General features: G+C 36.0%; 1 protein-coding gene across 1 annotated transcript; it reads left to right on the top strand.

Moving 5' to 3' along the window:
• The first annotated feature begins 2,934 nt into the window (after nt 1-2,934).
• On the top strand, nt 2,935-18,268 carry LOC138317294 (peripheral myelin protein 22-like). Its single transcript, XM_069258865.1, has 4 exons — nt 2,935-3,209; nt 11,902-12,079; nt 12,749-12,898; nt 13,790-18,268. Exons 1-4 carry the CDS (start codon nt 3,081-3,083, stop codon nt 14,017-14,019), a joined length of 687 nt encoding a protein of 228 aa, XP_069114966.1. The 5' UTR covers nt 2,935-3,080; the 3' UTR covers nt 14,020-18,268.
• Nucleotides 18,269-18,644: the final 376 nt, after the last annotated feature.

The raw sequence follows: 18,644 nt of genomic DNA, 5'->3' as shown, positions 1-18,644 counted from the left end.
GTTGTGAGTTTAAGATGAAGAGTGAGTGTGGGTGTTAGTGAGTTTAAGATGAAGAGTGAGTGTGGGTGTTAGTGAGTTTAAGATGAAGAGTGAGTGTGGGTGTTGGTGAGTTTAAGATGAAGAGTGAGTGTGGGTGTTGGTGAGTTTAAGATGAAGAGTGAGTGTGGGTGTTGTTGAGTTTAAGATGAAGAGTGAGTGTGGGTGTTGTTGAGTTTAAGATGAAGAGTGAGTGTGGGTGTTGGTGAGTTTAAGATGAAGATGTGAGTGTGGGTGTTGTGAGTTTAAGATGTGAGTGTGTGTGGGTGTTAGTGAGTTTAAGATGAAGAGTGAGTGTGGGTGTTGGTGAGTTTAAGATGAAGAGTGAGTGTGGGTGTTGGTGATTTTAAGATGATAAGTGAGTGTGGGTGTTGGAGTTTAAGATGAAGAGTGAGTGTGGGTGTTGGTGAGTTTAAGATGAAGAGTGAGTGTGGGTGTTGGTGATTTTAAGATGAAGAGTGAGTGTGGGTGTTGTGAGTTTAAGATGAAGAGTGAGTGTGGGTGTTGGTGAGTTTAAGATGAAGAGTGAGTGTGGGTGTTAGTGAGTTTAAGATGAAGAGTGAGTGTGGGTGTTGTTGAGTTTAAGATGAAGAGTGAGTGTGGGTGTTAGTGAGTTTAAGATGAAGAGTGAGTGTGGGTGTTGTTGAGTTTAAGATGAAGAGTGAGTGTGGGTGTTGGTGAGTTTAAGATGATAGTGAGTGTGGTGTTGTTGAGTTTAAGATGAAGAGTGAGTGTGGGTGTTGTGAGTTTAAGATGAAGAGTGAGTGTGGGTGTTAGTGAGTTTAAGATGAAGAGTGAGTGTGGTGTTGTTGAGTTTAAGATGAAGAGTGAGTGTGGGTGTTAGTGAGTTTAAGATGAAGAGTGAGTGTGGGTGTTAGTGAGTTTAAGATGAAGAGTGAGTGTGGGTGTTAGTGAGTTTAAGATGAAGAGTGAGTGTGGGTGTTAGTGAGTTTAAGATGAAGAGTGAGTGTGGGTGTTAGTGAGTTTAAGATGAAGAGTGAGTGTGGGTGTTAGTGAGTTTAAGATGAAGAGTGAGTGTGGGTGTTGTTGAGTTTAAGATGAAGAGTGAGTGTGGTGTTAGTGAGTTTAAGATGAAGAGTGAGTGTGGGTGTTGTGAGTTTAAGATGAAGAGTGTGAGTGTGGTGTTGTGAGTTTAAGATGAAGAGTGAGTGTGGGTGTTAGTGAGTTTAAGATGAAGAGTGAGTGTGGGTGTTAGTGAGTTTAATATGATGAGTGTGGTGTTGTTGAGTTTAAGATGAAGAGTGAGTGTGGGTGTTGGTGAGTTTAAGATGAAGAGTGAGTGTGGGTGTTGTTGAGTTTAAGATGAAGAGTGAGTGTGGGTGTTGTTGAGTTTAAGATGAAGAGTGAGTGTGGTGTTGGTGAGTTTAAGATGAAGAGTGAGTGTGGGTGTTAGTGAGTTTAAGATGAAGAGTGAGTGTGGGTGTTAGTGAGTTTAAGATGAAGAGTGAGTGTGGTGTTGGTGAGTTTAAGATGAAGAGTGAGTGTGGGTGTTAGTGAGTTTAAGATGAAGAGTGAGTGTGGGTGTTGTGAGTTTAAGATGAAGAGTGAATGTGGTGTTGGTGAGTTTAAGATGAAGAGTGATTGTGGGTGTTGTTGAGTTTAAGATGAAGAGTGATTGTGGGTGTTGTTGAGTTTAAGATGAAGAGTGAGTGTGGGTGTTGGTGAGTTTAAGATGAAGAGTGAATGTGGTGTTGGTGAACTTAAGATGAAGAGTGAGTATGGGTGTTGTTGAACTTAAGATGAAGAGTGAGTGTGGGTGTTGTTGAGTTTAAGATGAAGAGTGAGTGTGGGTGTTGTGAGTTTAAGATGAAGAGTGAGTGTGGGTGTTGTTGAGTTTAAGATGAAGAGTGAGTGTGGGTGTTTAGTGAGTTTAAGATGAAGAGTGAGTGTGGGTGTTGGTGAGTTTAAGATGAAGAGTGAGTGTGGGTGTTGGTGAGTTTAAGATGAGAGAGTGAGTGTGGGTGTTGTGAGTTTAAGATGAAGAGTGAGTGTGGTGTGTTGTTGAGTTTAAGATGAAGAGTGAGTGTGGGTGTTGTTGAGTTTAAGATGAAGAGTGAGTGTGGGTGTTGGTGATTTAAGATGAGAGTGAGTGTGGTGTTGTTGAGTTTAAGATGAAGAGTGAGTGTGGGTGTTAGTGAGTTTAAGATGAAGAGTGAGTTTGGGTGTTAGTGAGTTTAAGATGAAGAGTGAGTGTGGGTGTTGTTGAGTTTAAGATGAAGAGTGAGTTTGGGTGTTAGTGAGTTTAAGATGAAGAGTGAGTTTGGGTGTTAGTGAGTTTAAGATGAAGAGTGAGTTTGGGTGTTAGTGAGTTTAAGATGATGAGTGAGTGTAGATATTAATGAGTGTAAGAAGATTTTTTTAACCTTTTGTAAGGCATACTCTTTGTAAGATCGTCATCAACATCTGACCGTTTTGGAAGTGAAATTAAAATTTATCAATGATTGCATTCATAATCAATACTACATGCAAAAGTAAAAACATACAAGTAGTAAAATATTGAACAATACGAAACAGAAAATGATAATTGATGAAGAAATAAAACTGAATCATAAATTGAATGTCATACATTATCCTTGATTATACAATGATATGTTCACCGTCTCGCTCACTCACTCACTCCTGATTCATCAACTTTAGTCTAGCTAAATGTTTTCGGGTTTTTTCGCGGACCAAAGAAATACGATATGTAGTAAGGCGTAACACAATAAATTGTGGGGTAAAATTTGCAGCATAATACAATAAGAAAACAAACTATGCTGGGAACCATCGCCGAAAGCTATCTCAGTTATATCCCTCCTTGTACATTGAGTGCCCATACTGTGCCTCATTACACAGCTGATCCCCCGTCGTGAGCCCCGATACATGATCCCCCTCACATCCACATTGATGTAAACTACGAGCTGCCGGTTGTGTCGGTGGAGGCTCTGTTCCGGATTAAAACCTTTATCCCTTTCTACTTTTAGATTCTACTGACTTTCAGAGTGTATTCTTTACGATAAAACACGTGTTGTAATTACTAGAGAATGTCGGAATTGGATGTTTCCGAGTTCGCGGATGGGGAGAGAGGAGTCGAGGAGCCGACAAAAGAGGTTGACGGCGGGATGGCTCCTACCGTTTCAATTGAAGAAGTCGGTATCGTGAGACCAATTAAGGTAAGAAATAGTAACATAGAATACCTGTATTAAAAGTTTTATTAGAAACTTTATGTAAGTATATGACAGTTTTGTCATTTGAAAAAATACATACATCAATTAACCAAGGTATTAGGAGAGCAACATCGGAATGGTACATGTTTCTAGACAATACAAACGAAGTGTTAGTATAAATTCAAAGTTACACATTTATACTATCTAAAGTTTGATTGCATATTTATTATTGATTAATAAAATACTTAATACTAAACCATAGAATAGTCTTGGAATAAATAAACCAAACAGGGACATATGCTACATTTGATTCGATAGTCCGTAAATAGTATATACATATGTGTCTATATGAAGTATTCCCCCAGTCTACTCATTTATTACATTATCATAAATACTATCCATACAGTTATTTCTCGATTCTGCAACCATTCCTTTCTGTGGCAGTGCGGATATTCTCTGGCTTTGAAGTGAGACGTGTTACACTTAGACGTTCGAAGTTAATTAAACAGCCTGCCCTTTCAAGAATCTCCAGTCAGAACTCAGAACCAGATAAACCTCGGACTATTTCTGTGGTAGAAATGCGTTTAAATTTGGACATGACATCTAACGTTGTAGCGGACCTAAGTTGACATTGTTTGATGTACATCGCAATGAGTTACTGAAGGGACTAGCAATGCATAATCGGCCGGCACGTGTAATATAAAGCGCGTGTGTGAGAATCATCTTGACCTTGATACAAAACGTCTTGATGGCATAGATTAGATATTCCTTACGGCATACAGCCATCTCTGATTTCACTGCACATAATGTACTTGTTAACTACATCACGTTACAGCATAATATCAGTTCTGTACAGGTTTGTGACATATATATCAGACATGGTATGCAATGCTATATTACTGTCATATTCCGAGTATTTTTTAGTTTAATTTCTTGAAAAGTGAAAAGTTACATAAATTATCTCATAAATAAAATATGATAAAGAAACTTTATGAATTCACCCTCTACAACCTCGTAGAGTGAAGCACTTAAAAGAAAAACATACTGGTATATAGATATGATATCTCCGACATCAACCGGATTTAATCGTCTAAATAAAAATATGACTTAAATACGAAATTTTACTACCAAATTGATGCCATTGTATCTATGAAATACACGAGAAAGCCATGCAATGTCAATAGTTGAAATTAAAACATAAAAAACTTAAAAAAAATATTTGTCGAAATAAAAGTTAATGAAGGAAATGTGAAATATATATATGCATACATAATGAGAACATTTTTTAATTGATATATCGTCGGTAAAACGAGATCGGTAAAACGAGATGAGCAAAGTTATTTTTATAAAAAACATGGCTATTCCAAATTAATTACTAACTTTTTCTACAAAAAATGAATGTTTAAAACAGCATTAAGGACACGAAAACTTTCGTTTATGACCATCATGAATGACAATTTAAAAGATTACTTGTAGTCATAATATAATAAGATACTGTATTGTAATTTAGAACCGTACAGGTTGAAAAAGAAAACAATCTGAAGTTTTTAGTTCATGGCTAATCTCACAAACACGTGTTTTGCTGTTTGCCTTGCATCGACTTACACACATGTAGATATTTAGACACACGAGGAACATCTACATCTACCAACGAGGTGCACGCGCCGTAACGGTGTGTTCGGATGCACGTGAAGGTACAGACCGACATATGATATCTTCTGTCATCGTATGCCCTGTATCATCTAGTTAGCTTCACGAGCGCACGCGAGGCAATCTTGTCTAAGTGCGGGGGTGGGTAAGATTGAGTTTGTCAGCAGGTCAGCTGTTTTGTAAATAATAGGCCAATATAATTAGTGGATTGTTGATATCTGTTAGCGTATTTCCAAACATATCACTCAACAAGGGTAAGTCTAAACGTGTACTTCCACGTGATTCCAACCATTCGTTTAAATTACATGTGCTCAAGATGTAATACACAACATTTCGATTCTACAATTCTTAACAAAATACACATACATATGGAATGTGTGTCTTTTTTATGGTTCCTTGTGACCGCATATATTGTGTATTTAGTGATTTTAGCAGATTTCTACAGTAAATAGTATAAGAGTTTACCATCTGTACTGGATAATGTATGAAAGCATTTCAAACGAGTTCACTTGAATTTTTCTACGTCCGCCAACCGCCTGGTATAGAAATCGTGCAGATGTTTCAGTAAATTCATGGCACACTATACTTTCTGAATGGCTGTCTTGCTTTGACCTTCTTTTGGTAACCGTCATACCAACAGCTAAGAGTTTGATGTTGTGTATCATACTCTCATTGTGATAGCGGAAACTCTTTCCTGTTCGAAATTGCAATCTCACTCAATCATCTCTCGAACTCACAGAGTAGTAGAAAATAACTGCGGTATATTTATAATGAGTGATGAGGTTACATAATGTCCTACTAATAGTTAGGGTCAGTTAAGGACGACCCCCGTTAATGCAATATGTGGCATGTGTTAACGTGTCTGATTTGGATGTCTGCAGTGTATCTTTGTCAAAGTGGATTTGCCAAATTTATAGTGCTATCTCAATGGAGCACACTGACCAAGGCATCAAACAGCAAACCACACCCGGTCACAATATCCTGACAGCAGGAAAATCAGTCATCATACTCCCTTTTCTGCTAACCTAGCAGTAGATACTGCCACTTATATAGACTTTATATTAGCTCCTCCTGTGGACAGAACCCAGAGTTTTCCTTAACTCGAAGTCAAAATTGATATTATATCAAGGGAGGCGTCAGGGAGAAAAACGCCAGGTAGCAAAAATATTGTATCCCAAATTTAGACGCCTTTTAAGATTACTTTGCAATACAGACAGCAGGTACAATTCTTACGCCCAACACATGTGACACTTTTAGGTGCTATGCTGTTTGTCGGTCATGGACGATACCCCACATGGGTGAAACTCGAGGCCAAATGTGAGGCAGTGCCAAGAAAGACATTTTGGATTGGGCATACAGGAAGAGAAAATATTGGATCACAGATTTAGTCGCCTTTTACAACCCCTAACAGCAGGACTAGAAGTGTGTCTCAGCGAAGTGGATCCATACATTGCTTTCTCCACTGGGGCGCACACTTATCTCAAGGCCAAAAGTGATGCAGTATGGAGTGAACCATACATGTAATGAAAAGAAAATGTTATCATTAAATAACACAAGTGATTCTAGCATCTTGCAATAGGGTCAGCAGGTACAATTTTTATGTCATGGTTGGGTCCTAGACGTTTAACAAAAAGTATTTTTCAGTTCATTGTAAACATGGTATTTAAAAACTATTGGCAATGTAGAGAAGACGTTTGAATTGTATCTGCTGCCTCAATTACATTGGGATATCAAAAGGCGACTAAATTTGGGATATCCTCTTGTTCCTCATTGATTTTAATTCTCTTGATTTGACATCGCCTCACGTTTGGCCTTGAGCTGAGCATTCGGCCCGGTGAGGACGGGATCATATAAAAGTGGTAGTTCCTGTTCCTTCTTTCCAGTCAGCAAAAGGAGGGGTACTTGTTGTCTGTATAATGAGGATTTGTTGTTCAATGTCTCTAGCGGCATGCTTCAATGCAAGAATTTCACTTTTATTGGGATGTACAACATGGATAAACCGCAGCCTCCCAAAATATATATATTCACACATGCAAAGTATTTTATGCAGGGCAAGTCGTGCTTAAACGACCCTAACTGTAAATGGGACAGTAAGCCAAAACAACCAACCAATCAAAATAACGGCACAAGTTAAGGGTGTCATTTGCAAAGCGCAGTATGAAAAACTATACCGTTAACATTAAACGCAATAAAATGTAACAAATAATGATGATAACTCTGTTAAGTGATTCTCATGAAGCCATTATGATCAAACCTCCAGCATTATATACTTGGGTATTTTATCGGGTCGTTAGGTCGGTGGTGCCAATTTAAAACAGATGGCATTACTTTGTTGACATTTGGTGGTAATTGGTGCTACACTGTGTCAGAACTTAAAAAATACAATGTACTGGTGAACAGTGGTCCGATGTGATAAAACATGTTCTCCATGTTGGTAATTGGCATAGTTAGGTTTAGAAGACTGTTCCATCAATGTGTTATAATACTATGGCTATCCTTTTCCGATATCTAGCTTCCCTATCAAGTAATGGGTTAAAATAAATGTAATGGGTTAAAATAAATGTAAAATAGTACCGGCTGTAGCACTACGATGTATTACTTTCCACTGTGACCACGAGTTCGGTACACAACTTGCAGCCCATCTCCTCTCCTGGTGATAAATGTCCGCACCGGGGCAGTAAAAATACCCCGGAGAATTCATTGTTTATTTACATACGGTCTTAGCTTACCACCACACGCGCACGTGTACAAATATATAGAAAAGGGAAACCGATTTAATTGTCGTCATGCTGTGGTGAATGCAGCTAGATTACTAACAGATTCGGGGAAGTAAATATATGCTGTCGAGATTTCGGTAAATGTATGTGAGCTATATTAAACGGACATACACATACACTTTCGTTTGGACATCTAAAAATATCGCTAGAATATTGATAACATCATCGAATTCTTTTGGGAATAGTTCTAACAGATGTGCAAATGATCGATTCTTGAAGTTATGTTTTGCAATAATTAGTAAAACGTGTTGGGTTGAAATAATAAATTTCGAAGACTTAATGTTAATGTAAAGGTTTTTAATCTTCATTATTAGGAAAAATACATTTTCGTTTAGACGCTACAAAATCATTTCAAACGAATTAATGCCGCTTAAACGATAGACGTTTTAACTGTTATATCGCAATACAATTTGATTTACAAGTATCTGCGGAAAGTCAATACATGTATAATATTTAACCATCGAGCTTATCCTACTGGTTCACATTTTAATTTTTTCCCTATGATGTATGACTTGTTAACGACTTCAGCAACTACTGTTGGTGTAATCCAATTCTCATTTAGTTTTGTGAACTTACGATTGTGATAGATGAGACATGGATCGTTTACTCATTCGTTTTTTCATGCATCTCCGAACCCCATTACTAAAATGCAAAAAAAAAATGTTTTAGATGACAAAAATATGAAATACATAGGTATACGTTATCTTTCTACTCTTTTATTTTCATTAAAACAATCAAGTTGTACAAGGTCAGATCGTTGTTTAAGATGGAGGCCTCAAGCCCATTTGGAAACTGTTTTTAATAACTGAATATAAATGAGTATTATATATCATGATAAACTTCATATATAGCATTTGAAGAAAACTATATTTGAAGAAAATTAGGTCCGATGACATGTTAAGTTTGAGTAAACATATTGACTCGTTACATTCTTCACATGCTATTAACATTAAATGTTGTTTTTGTTTGATTTCTGTCCAAAGCATACAGGCATCTTGAAGAGAGAAAAAGCATAGTTTATCGGTGTACGCTTTAAATTGAGAATAACTTGTTGACCCTTTATACAACTGAGGAAATCTTGTAAACGTCGATATGTTTGCGTATAGGTTTTTTTCGCATAGCCGGCTGATGGTGCAACAATTTTTCTGTTCTTTATCTTTTGAAAATACTCATGTAACCAAATTTCCACTTTTTGTTTCAAATAATCGTCGGTGGATAAATTTGTGCAGGAATAATGACGGTTACCATATCAAGAAACAAGTCGTCTTTTGTAGTATACAAATTATACATTAAAGCACTACCACACTTTGAGGAGGTTCCGATGTTAGGAAACAGGGATATAAATTGTGAGATACTGGTTTACGTTCACTGTCGGTGTGTTGCACTAATTTCTACAATCGCACTACATAGCTGGTGGCAAATTGAAAGCAATCAGAACAATTATGTTCTCACATATGAATATAAATCCATCTTTACTAGTATTTTAGAAAGGATTAGCTGTTTTGTAATGCATATTTCACCAGGTGTATAAGAAAGGTTGAGACAAGCAACAGGCCAATAACATGTGCAAGTCACCTTTATAAAGTATCTATAACCATGTCCAAATCCGATGGTTGGCAAAAACGCAAGATGTTTATGATGTAGAGTGAGGAACATGGTAAAAGTGGCATACGTTTATAAAATAATGATGAAAGGTTTGTAAAATTGAAATTTGAAATATAAATGTTATTGGTAAGCAGATTAATTGCAGCATAAAAATTGTGAAACACTCAAAGATAAGATAATTTACAAACATTTATATTCCAATATCAAAATATCGTTTCCATGACAGAATTTGTTTTATGTAGCATATGATGATAGCGGTCAAAGTATTCATCTTCGAAATTTTTTACTGCCAAAAATCAATTGGATTAGACAGCAGACATTGTCTATATAGGTCTTCTCCCTAAACGTCAATGCAATATCTATATTGTCAGTCTGGCACCATTCTTTGATCTGCAGTTTAGGTTTTTTTGGGTGGTGATATTATGCATAATAAACATATCCTATATTGTCTTAAATTTTGAACTAAGTAACGTATTATTCATAAAATAATCAGATATATTTATAATATTATTAGACACAATATATATTAATAAGTGTCTTATTTTTTTGAAGACAAGATCAACCACCAATCTCACTTTTATGTTATAGAGTGACAATAGTGTACATGTATTTTGTCAAGCGCTTAATATATCTAGAATTTCTGGCCTATCGCCATATTTCATGCAGCGTCTTGCAGCGTCTATTCTCGTCAACAACACCAACGGGACATACAACGATGAAATAGGTTTTGAAATGACTATATCACCGCGACCGAATCAGTTTTGTGCATCAAAACGAAGACAGATGGGGGCAATCATGACAGTAGTGTTATAATATTGCAGCATATATTTCCGTTGCCAGGCGACGAGAATATTCTAGATGTCCGCTGCGGTGATGTTGAGGCCAGATTTGGGGAAAGTGTAACATTGTATTTGTATTTTGTACGTTTCTATTCAGAATATCATCCACTAGAATTCAAAGTATGAACCATCTTACCCCGTCCTCAAAGTTGATGATTTAAGAGAAGATTTTAGCGTATTTTTTCATTTACATGACCCTTGAATAAAAAAGTTGATTGAATTTCTTTGTAGTTTTGAATTACGATGAATTATCTATAAACTTCCTCTAATAATTCAATCCTGTTTGGATCGAGATTTTATCATCCTATGCATTAAAAGTACGTCGCGATATGTAACACCACAACAAAGGAGAAATTAATTCACCAAGAGATGTAGAAATATACGGCATCATAATGTAAGGATTATTTTGTTTTTTGATTTTGTATGTAACTATAACACACAAAAAAATCAAAGTTTAATCTTATTAACCATTTGACATCTATTTAAAGTAAACACAGCTTTATACTATATATTTCCATAACATATAAAGTCTATACAAAAGCCTTTCTAAAGCTCAGAAAATAATATGATTTATCTGTATCACAGGGATGCCCTAAAGTAATTGTAATGTTGCAGTGTAGCAGTTAACCATTCTAGAAGAACCAGAAAATCTTACCTTTTTGGACTTTTAAGAAAGGACAAACGTTGATATAACCAAATATGAAAGCATTTATTTAAATCCCTGAGGCAAAACATGGCATATATTGCTTTGAATTGTAAGAACTTTCGTTTTGATAATTACTGTTCCTAGATTTAGACGCCGATATGATTTGATTTTGAGAATACTGTGTTGAAAATGATTACTTCTATTTTACAACCATTTCACTAGGGGTAACAGAGAAAACTATTAAAAAGCAGAAAAAAAGTTTTTTATTAGGAATGCAGTTGTCAGTAGGGATTTTCTATCAGACACTTTTTGTCTTGATCCTTACCTACATATAAACACATTTCAGGGTTACTCCTCGTGCATCTGTCATATGCACGATGCGCCGCTAAGTTTTATCCAATTCTTTTGACGATGCGCAACCATTTTTTTTTTGTGTTAACGACTACAATAACAAACAGCTTACCACGCTGTCTAGACAAACATAATAAAGGAAAAGTCACTTTGTTGTTCTATTTATATAAAGGATAGGAAGAGGTAGAGTTATTTGGTGAATTTCCAAATATGATCGCAGCAAGGTCACTTGACGTTAGAAAGCGAATGACAATAATAGCACGATAAAAAGTGTCATCATTGAACGCAAGCACTCTATCGTCTATCTCGTAAATAACGCATTATCTCCGGAGAAGCCTCTTAGCTCAATAGATCTGTTTGTCAATGTCTGATTAGCTTGTAGGTGGCTGATAATGTATGTGAAATGGCACAATATGACTTAAAACAAATACTATGGAATAAATGCATTGTTAATTAATTAGATACAAAAGCAAAGTATTGAAAGAAATACACGCTAACAGGAACTCAAGACAGTTTTAATAAGGCAAGGAATTCCATCTCATGCGGATCTTTTGAAAGATCAAACAAAATACTGATTTTGGGAATCTGCTAAAACCAATATTTTACATTTTTGTCAATAATTTGATAGCAATTGCAAATTTTCTTATATACTTATATGGCGGACATGGATTGTGAACTCTGTCCATGTAATAGAAGACGGGGATTGGGCAGATGAACATTTGATAAAAGGATGCATAAGATCTAGACTTTACATCAATATACAGAAATATTTATAAAGGATTATATAAGTTAATTGCATGTAATTAATGTCAATGCATTTTATGTTCTAGGTAGTAGCTCTGTTAAGTATGATCATCGGAGTCATCCTGCTGTCCCTAGCGATAGCGGCCAGCGGCTGGATCAGGGGAGATAACAAGGCGGAAGGGCTGTGGGCTGTCTGTTACGATGATGTTAATGAGACCGGAGTCATTAATTGTATGGATAATGAATCCCGGATAGGGTCTCTAGGTAAGCAACTAAAATGTTGTACTTTTTTTACATATCAGTGACCTGATATACCCAGTGACTTCGCACATGTGCTAGTTTGACATAATCATTGCCACATTGGCTGTACCGGGCAAGACCATCATGACCCGAAGTCAGGATTTGAGGATGTCGTGACAAAATAGCTGTCTTGCTTTTTTGATGCTGAAATTCGGGGCTGAACAAATGTCACCTATGACAGGAGGTCTATTTAAACAGGTTTAATATACAGGGGCTGTTTCCATGGATACAGTTTTCATGGACAATGATTGCTGGTGTATGTTTAATATGAGTGGTTCTTTGAAGCTGACCATACAAGTTAAAAGTTTCACTTCTTGTTGAGATAAAAAAAATAATAACTTTCAAATAGTTTGCTGATGCCCCCAGTTATATCGTGCTTTGTATTTAAGGAAACTGCCTCAGAAACAAAGATCAATACACAGGAGGCATTTGAAAACAATTTAAAAAAAAAGACAATACAATGTATCTGATTTTTATCTCTATTCGAAAGATGTGACTTCGCCAAAATTTACATTGGAAAGCAAACCACATTGAAACAAATTTTTGATAGAGGGATTGGTTTAAAAAAAAAACAAATTTAATTCATTAAATGATATACGTAAACCGAATTATCTCTGTTTGTCCTTTTAACAGATTGGATGGATGCCTGCCGAGCGATGTCTATCGTTGCTCTGATGGGTGGATTCGCTGGGTTTATCGTGGGGACCATCGGAGTCACTTCATCTGAACTGAAAATGAAGCCCTGCTTTTACACAACCGCCATAGTGTTAATGTTTTTATCATGTAAGTACTTCAGTTTTTATGTTGTGTGTTGATACATGGAATTTTGACTAATCATTGTATTCGATTGTCTTCCAAATGTAAAAAAAAAAGAAAAATATGAACTTTTGAAAGAGAGATGAGGAAAATGTCTATGAAATTTACAAATAAAATTGAAATTTATTCAAATTATTCAGTAAAAAACTTACTACGCCCAATGGTCTAGTGAATCAAAACTATTATGAATTGCATTTCGTAATACACAATCGCCAGCAAACTGCAATCAGCTAAAACGTACCTTTCACTTAGTAAAATAGATAACCTGAAACATCAGTTGTGAAGGCAAAAGGCAATTATTCACCTAATATGTATTTTATTATTGATACCAGAGAAGACTCCAATGACGCATTTATGCTCTATATAACACTTCCCTGTAAGAAAACAAAAATGAAATATTACAGTTTATTTACACATTCATGTAGTATATATGCACATATGTGTGAAAATGTAAGATAGTTTTGTATTCGTATTAAATGAACCCGAATATTTTGAAATAATCGAAGAATCGGAACACACCTTATTATGCATTTGCATATAGGAGTTATCTGCCCTTGTGGGTTGGTATTGATTATGACGTCATGAGTTTGTTAGATTAACGTCATACTTTTCGGAGAAAACAACGATACCTACCTTCACGGCTAACTCTGTAATATGCAAAGACGGAATAATGATTTGGTGATATATTTTGCAATATGATAAGTTTTATACTTAGTTTGACATTTTGCGTAATTGAAATATTATGATTTCATGCACGTTTTTGTTTCACATAAAATGTGCATATGATTAAAAGAACCGTTATCCTAATTGGTTACTGATGAATTTATCCATGTTATGTAATAAAAATTCTCGTTTCAGCTTTGCCTATATTGATAACTTTGATCACATTCGCCAAGAGGTTCGTGGAAGAAAACCAGCCGGAGACCTGGTCAGTCGGATGGCCCTATGTCCTTTCTATTATCACCTTAACTCTCTACCTTGCAAGTGCTGTCATTTTCATCGTTGACAAAAATGCTGATGAGATCGTCTTGTGTGAGGTGTCTTCAGCTAATGAAGAGAACGGCATTGAAGAAGCCACCGATGTTTAAACAACTACCAAACGAAGTTCAAAACTTCATTATTTATGCAAAGGAAATACGATCAGAGCATGTTCGCGATCATGAAGAGAAACAATGAGTTCTTTACACAAAACGAACTGAAGAAATTACTAGAGCAGAAAGTGTTAGATGTTATTCAAAAGAAAGAATTTCAATCAAGAATGGAATTCCTTTTACTCGGAAGTAAGTGCAGCTGTTTAAACTTCCTGTAAAGTGTCAAGGTCATGTTTGAGTTTGAGTGTCGACAAATTATTCAACGGTACCTCAAAAGATACTTTGACAAGTGTGACGTCACGAGTGAACCCTGGAGTGAAGCGGGACTCAAAGCAATCGCAAAGCATCTTACAGGTGTGCAGTATCTAAGAGGGTGTTTGCACTGCAATCGACGTTAATCCGTTCTGAACCCCATACCAACCCATTGTGACGCCCAAATGTGACTTACGAAGTGTTGCTGTGATATTTTTTATTTCTGCTATTTTGATATATATTGATATGATATACGTTGTGTGAATGCTCCCTAAATATATCAGGTGTATCTTCATCATAACATCATGTCATTGGAATACGTGTCATAAACAAATGATACCCAGTGCGTGTACACATGAATTATTATTTATTTCAATGTGTGATCGACATCATCATGAACTTGCACGGACACAACAACCGTCACAATAAATGTCACATGTTCTGAGATGGCGGCAAAATATAAAATATGTAATGAAGAAGAAAAATAAACATATTATTAATGGTTTTAGAAATAGCACAGTCTATTGGATATCGCCTTTGTTGTTCATGGAACAAATGTGGCATGTTAAAACAGACATCTATGAACTGTTAACATTATAGATGTAGATGGTGTAAATACGAAAACTGTCGGGAACCAACCCTTATCCCACAATGCATTTCTCGCTTCGAATTTATGTGATTGGACGAGTTCAAATAATGCTCGTGCTTATCCAATCATATTTCTTGGATCTATGAATATAGTTTAAGAAAAATATATGAGAAATTCGTGGTTATGTGGTATCGGGGCCAGAAAGGACCAATCATAAATGTCCATTGTATCACATGACCGACCTATAGAAAGAGTACACATCTGGACATGTAAAATACGTCACATGTAACCTCAGGGAAAGCTGTTGCGTATTTTGAATATATTGCCGTCAAATTTTTATTTCACATCCCTTCGGTGACAAGAAAAAATATACAATTGATTTTTTTATTAATTATAGTTTTTGAATTTTCACAGTTTTACAGCACTAATCTTCGCCTCATTTCACAAATGTTTCAATCTGGCGAAATTTAATAGAAATTTTAGTGTTTAAAAAATAAAGATGGCTCTTATTTGAGTAGCCAAAGATTGTGACTCCTATCATGATTTGAAGGGTTAGTGACACAAGAAATTTGTCTTCATTTAAAACTGCACATTCTTAATCAATGCATTTACTTAGATGAGTTTAAGAAATCACTATCATTATCTATCGTACTGTATGGTGCAAAAGATATGCAGTGTATCGACATTGTATTATGTATAAAATACAGTTTATTTGTTACATTTTCCTGGAGCAAAACGATTTATTCAATTTTGACTGCATGAAACCTATTCCTTTATTGATAGCAGATGTGAATATACAATGAATGAGGTGTATAAGGTTGATCAAAAATGTTTATTTCACGAACCGTGTATGAATGTTGGCATGCATATCAACTGGCATGACAGAATGATTATATGTAACATTACACATAAACCGCTATTACAGCATTTTATAATCCCTCTATTTTACTCAATGTGGCATGGATGACAAAATGTGTCAGTACAACATTGGCATTGGCCTTGTATTGTGTCTTACGAACATTAAAGGGGCCCCAGACAGGGTGACTCTTGAAATCAAAGGAAAATGATAAAATAACGTAATGATGTGTTAATCATCAAGCTGTCTTAGAACGTTAGTCTAGTACACTTTGGAGCCCACTGTTGGTATTTCTGTGTTGCGTCGTGGTTTCTCCAATGGCAGATGTCGGAATGCGGTATGGTTATGCTAATGTTACCTCTTCCAACTCTAATCACGTATACTAGCGGCACGTTCGCGCGTGCGTTGTGTAAATGTTGTTACGGTTATGACAGAACAATCATGCATATGTGCATACCTGTTACGTCATCATAAATTGTTTACCGAGTGATGGGCGCCCGGTTCTAATTATAGGCCTACAATCGAAACATTGACGGGCCCTTTCTGCAGTCTGCATCATCCTGTGCCTGTATGTTAACGGACTTGTAGCATTCATATGTAGCTCAAGATTACACTAGCGATACGACCAATCTTAAAGTTTTATCATACTTGTGTCAACGAACCGATTTATTCTTAATTTATCTGCATGAAACTTTTCAATCGAAATGATGTTTAACAGTAGCTTACCATTTCATATGCTCGCAGCGATACACCGCCCATACAGGTATATATCCGAACCAGCATGCCATCCACACGGTGCATATTGTACAAATAAAAAACAAAGTTATTTATCATCATACCAGCCGAATATTATCCTTTCCATATCATTGAAGATACATTAGCATGGCACTTTTGCTATATGAATTTAGACTATCTAGCTAAAAATATAACGATTTGGCAATACATAAGGAAAGAGCATCGGCATGCCAAGTGGTCGTCGCCCCACGCTAAACACAATAATACTAACAGACAGGAACATCAACAAATGGCTCAGAGGAACATATAGGCTACATAGTCGCTGGCACAGAGGAATGTTAGTAACTGAGGTGTTTTATTATATAAACTACAACGCAAGTCTTTACCGAACATCGCATGTGCCATTATCATTGGCAATAGATATTCCCTGGTCGTTTACTCAACTTTCTGTGCATTTCAAATCAATGTGTCTGCGAAAGGTTGACGTGACGACGTCCTCACATGACCCCGACTCCTTTCGTCTTCTAGACACTCGTCACTGCGTGGGTTTCCTCGTGACAAATGTCCCCGAACGGCCATGTTTGCTGGTGTCTCCTTGACATCCTTTTTTGATGCGTGTCTTACTGACACATATTGTTGATAGATTTCATTTTTGTATACAATACAAGTGTCACCTTGGTAATGATTGGTATAAATTGTTCATCTGTGGAAGTGTTGGTTGAAAGTGAAATCAATTTAAGATGTACGTTGCTGGATTATTGAGGGAAATTATATAAATTACATGTTAAACCAATTTATTGTCGCTGTGATTAATTATGCTTTTCTAGGCCATACAGATTTTAAGGCGATTTGATTTCGTTAATTTAAAATACATTAAAAGATTCCATTATGCTTGTAACTTTTGGTGAAGATTTATTATCGTGAATTCTTATCACTTGTGAAATATGCTAAATCTAATCACATGTGAAAAGAATGAAATGACATCAGTAATCAAACTGCACTTTCAAACACCAGAGCATCATCATGTCATCAAGCATCCCAGATAAATTCTGTGCCAATTTGAAGCTGTCTTGTCAGATATGTCTGTTGCATGGATCATTTAACTCTGCCAGTGTCAGCAAGCTGACGTATGATTTTAAATGAAGTCTAGTATTCGCCATGATTATTTGTTTAAGAGTATACATGTTAATTCAAGAATTTGATAATGGCTTCCTACATACTCTTTCTCCAAAAAAGAAGAAAACATTATAATTAAAGCAAGCTTCATCGTTAATAGATTCAAGACTAATAGTGCAATACCAATGGCTTCCAGGGTAGTGTTATTGTAGTGTTAATCAATTAATGCTTTATTGAGATTTATCATGGAAATCAGATACGACGAAATCTAACATCGTTCATACTGGAAATAGCAAAAAGAATCACTGTTGATCAAACTATCATCTCCATTGATGGAAGTCATCAACACCAACCAGCTATCGTCATATTCACAAGCTTAACCCCCCACACACACACCATATTTGTTTTAGTAGGAATACAATTGTGATCATTAAATACCATACCGGGTATACAATTATAAGTAAGAGAGTGTGTGTGAAAACATTACTGTACGTACATAGTATATACGAAGTTTCTTTTTATAAGAATTACGTGTTTGGAAAAGCCATTTTACCCTTGATATTGATTTATGGTTTTTCCCATGGAGATTTCCATAATTTTGTTATGTTGATTTTTGAAACCCAGTGTCTTATTCTATTGTTTTTGGCCAATGTTGGTTAAATGTTTTCATTCAGTTTTAAATAAATTTTATCCCAATTTGTTCTCTGTGACTTTTTGTATTTCATATTCAATGTTTATCTTGAAGTGAATATAATGTTTTATCGGATAGAACTGTTTTATTTTTTAGTTATCTGCCATTTGCAATGGCTGCGTGATCCTAAATGATGGGAATTGGACAGAAAATATCGACAAAACATGTTTTAGTGCTGTGTCAATTGTTATCAAGGGATCACGTGACTAAGAAGTTAGGGTGTCCCGATAATCTACTAGTAGCATTATTTCATGTCTCAGTCGCGAGTTGAAATTCTGCCTGAGACAGTTGCTATGTATTGATAGTTGGTCGACGTTTTTTTCCGAATTCCATAAAAACCGAATGATCTTAAATGATCTTGGTTGTCAAAGGACATTGACCAG

The sequence above is a fragment of the Argopecten irradians genome, chromosome 1 (genome assembly GCF_041381155.1).
Source record: "Argopecten irradians isolate NY chromosome 1, Ai_NY, whole genome shotgun sequence".
Classification (NCBI taxonomy): Eukaryota; Metazoa; Mollusca; class Bivalvia; order Pectinida; family Pectinidae; genus Argopecten; species Argopecten irradians.
Note: the sequence above shows the minus strand (reverse complement) of the source record. Positions and strands in the feature narration are given on the sequence as shown.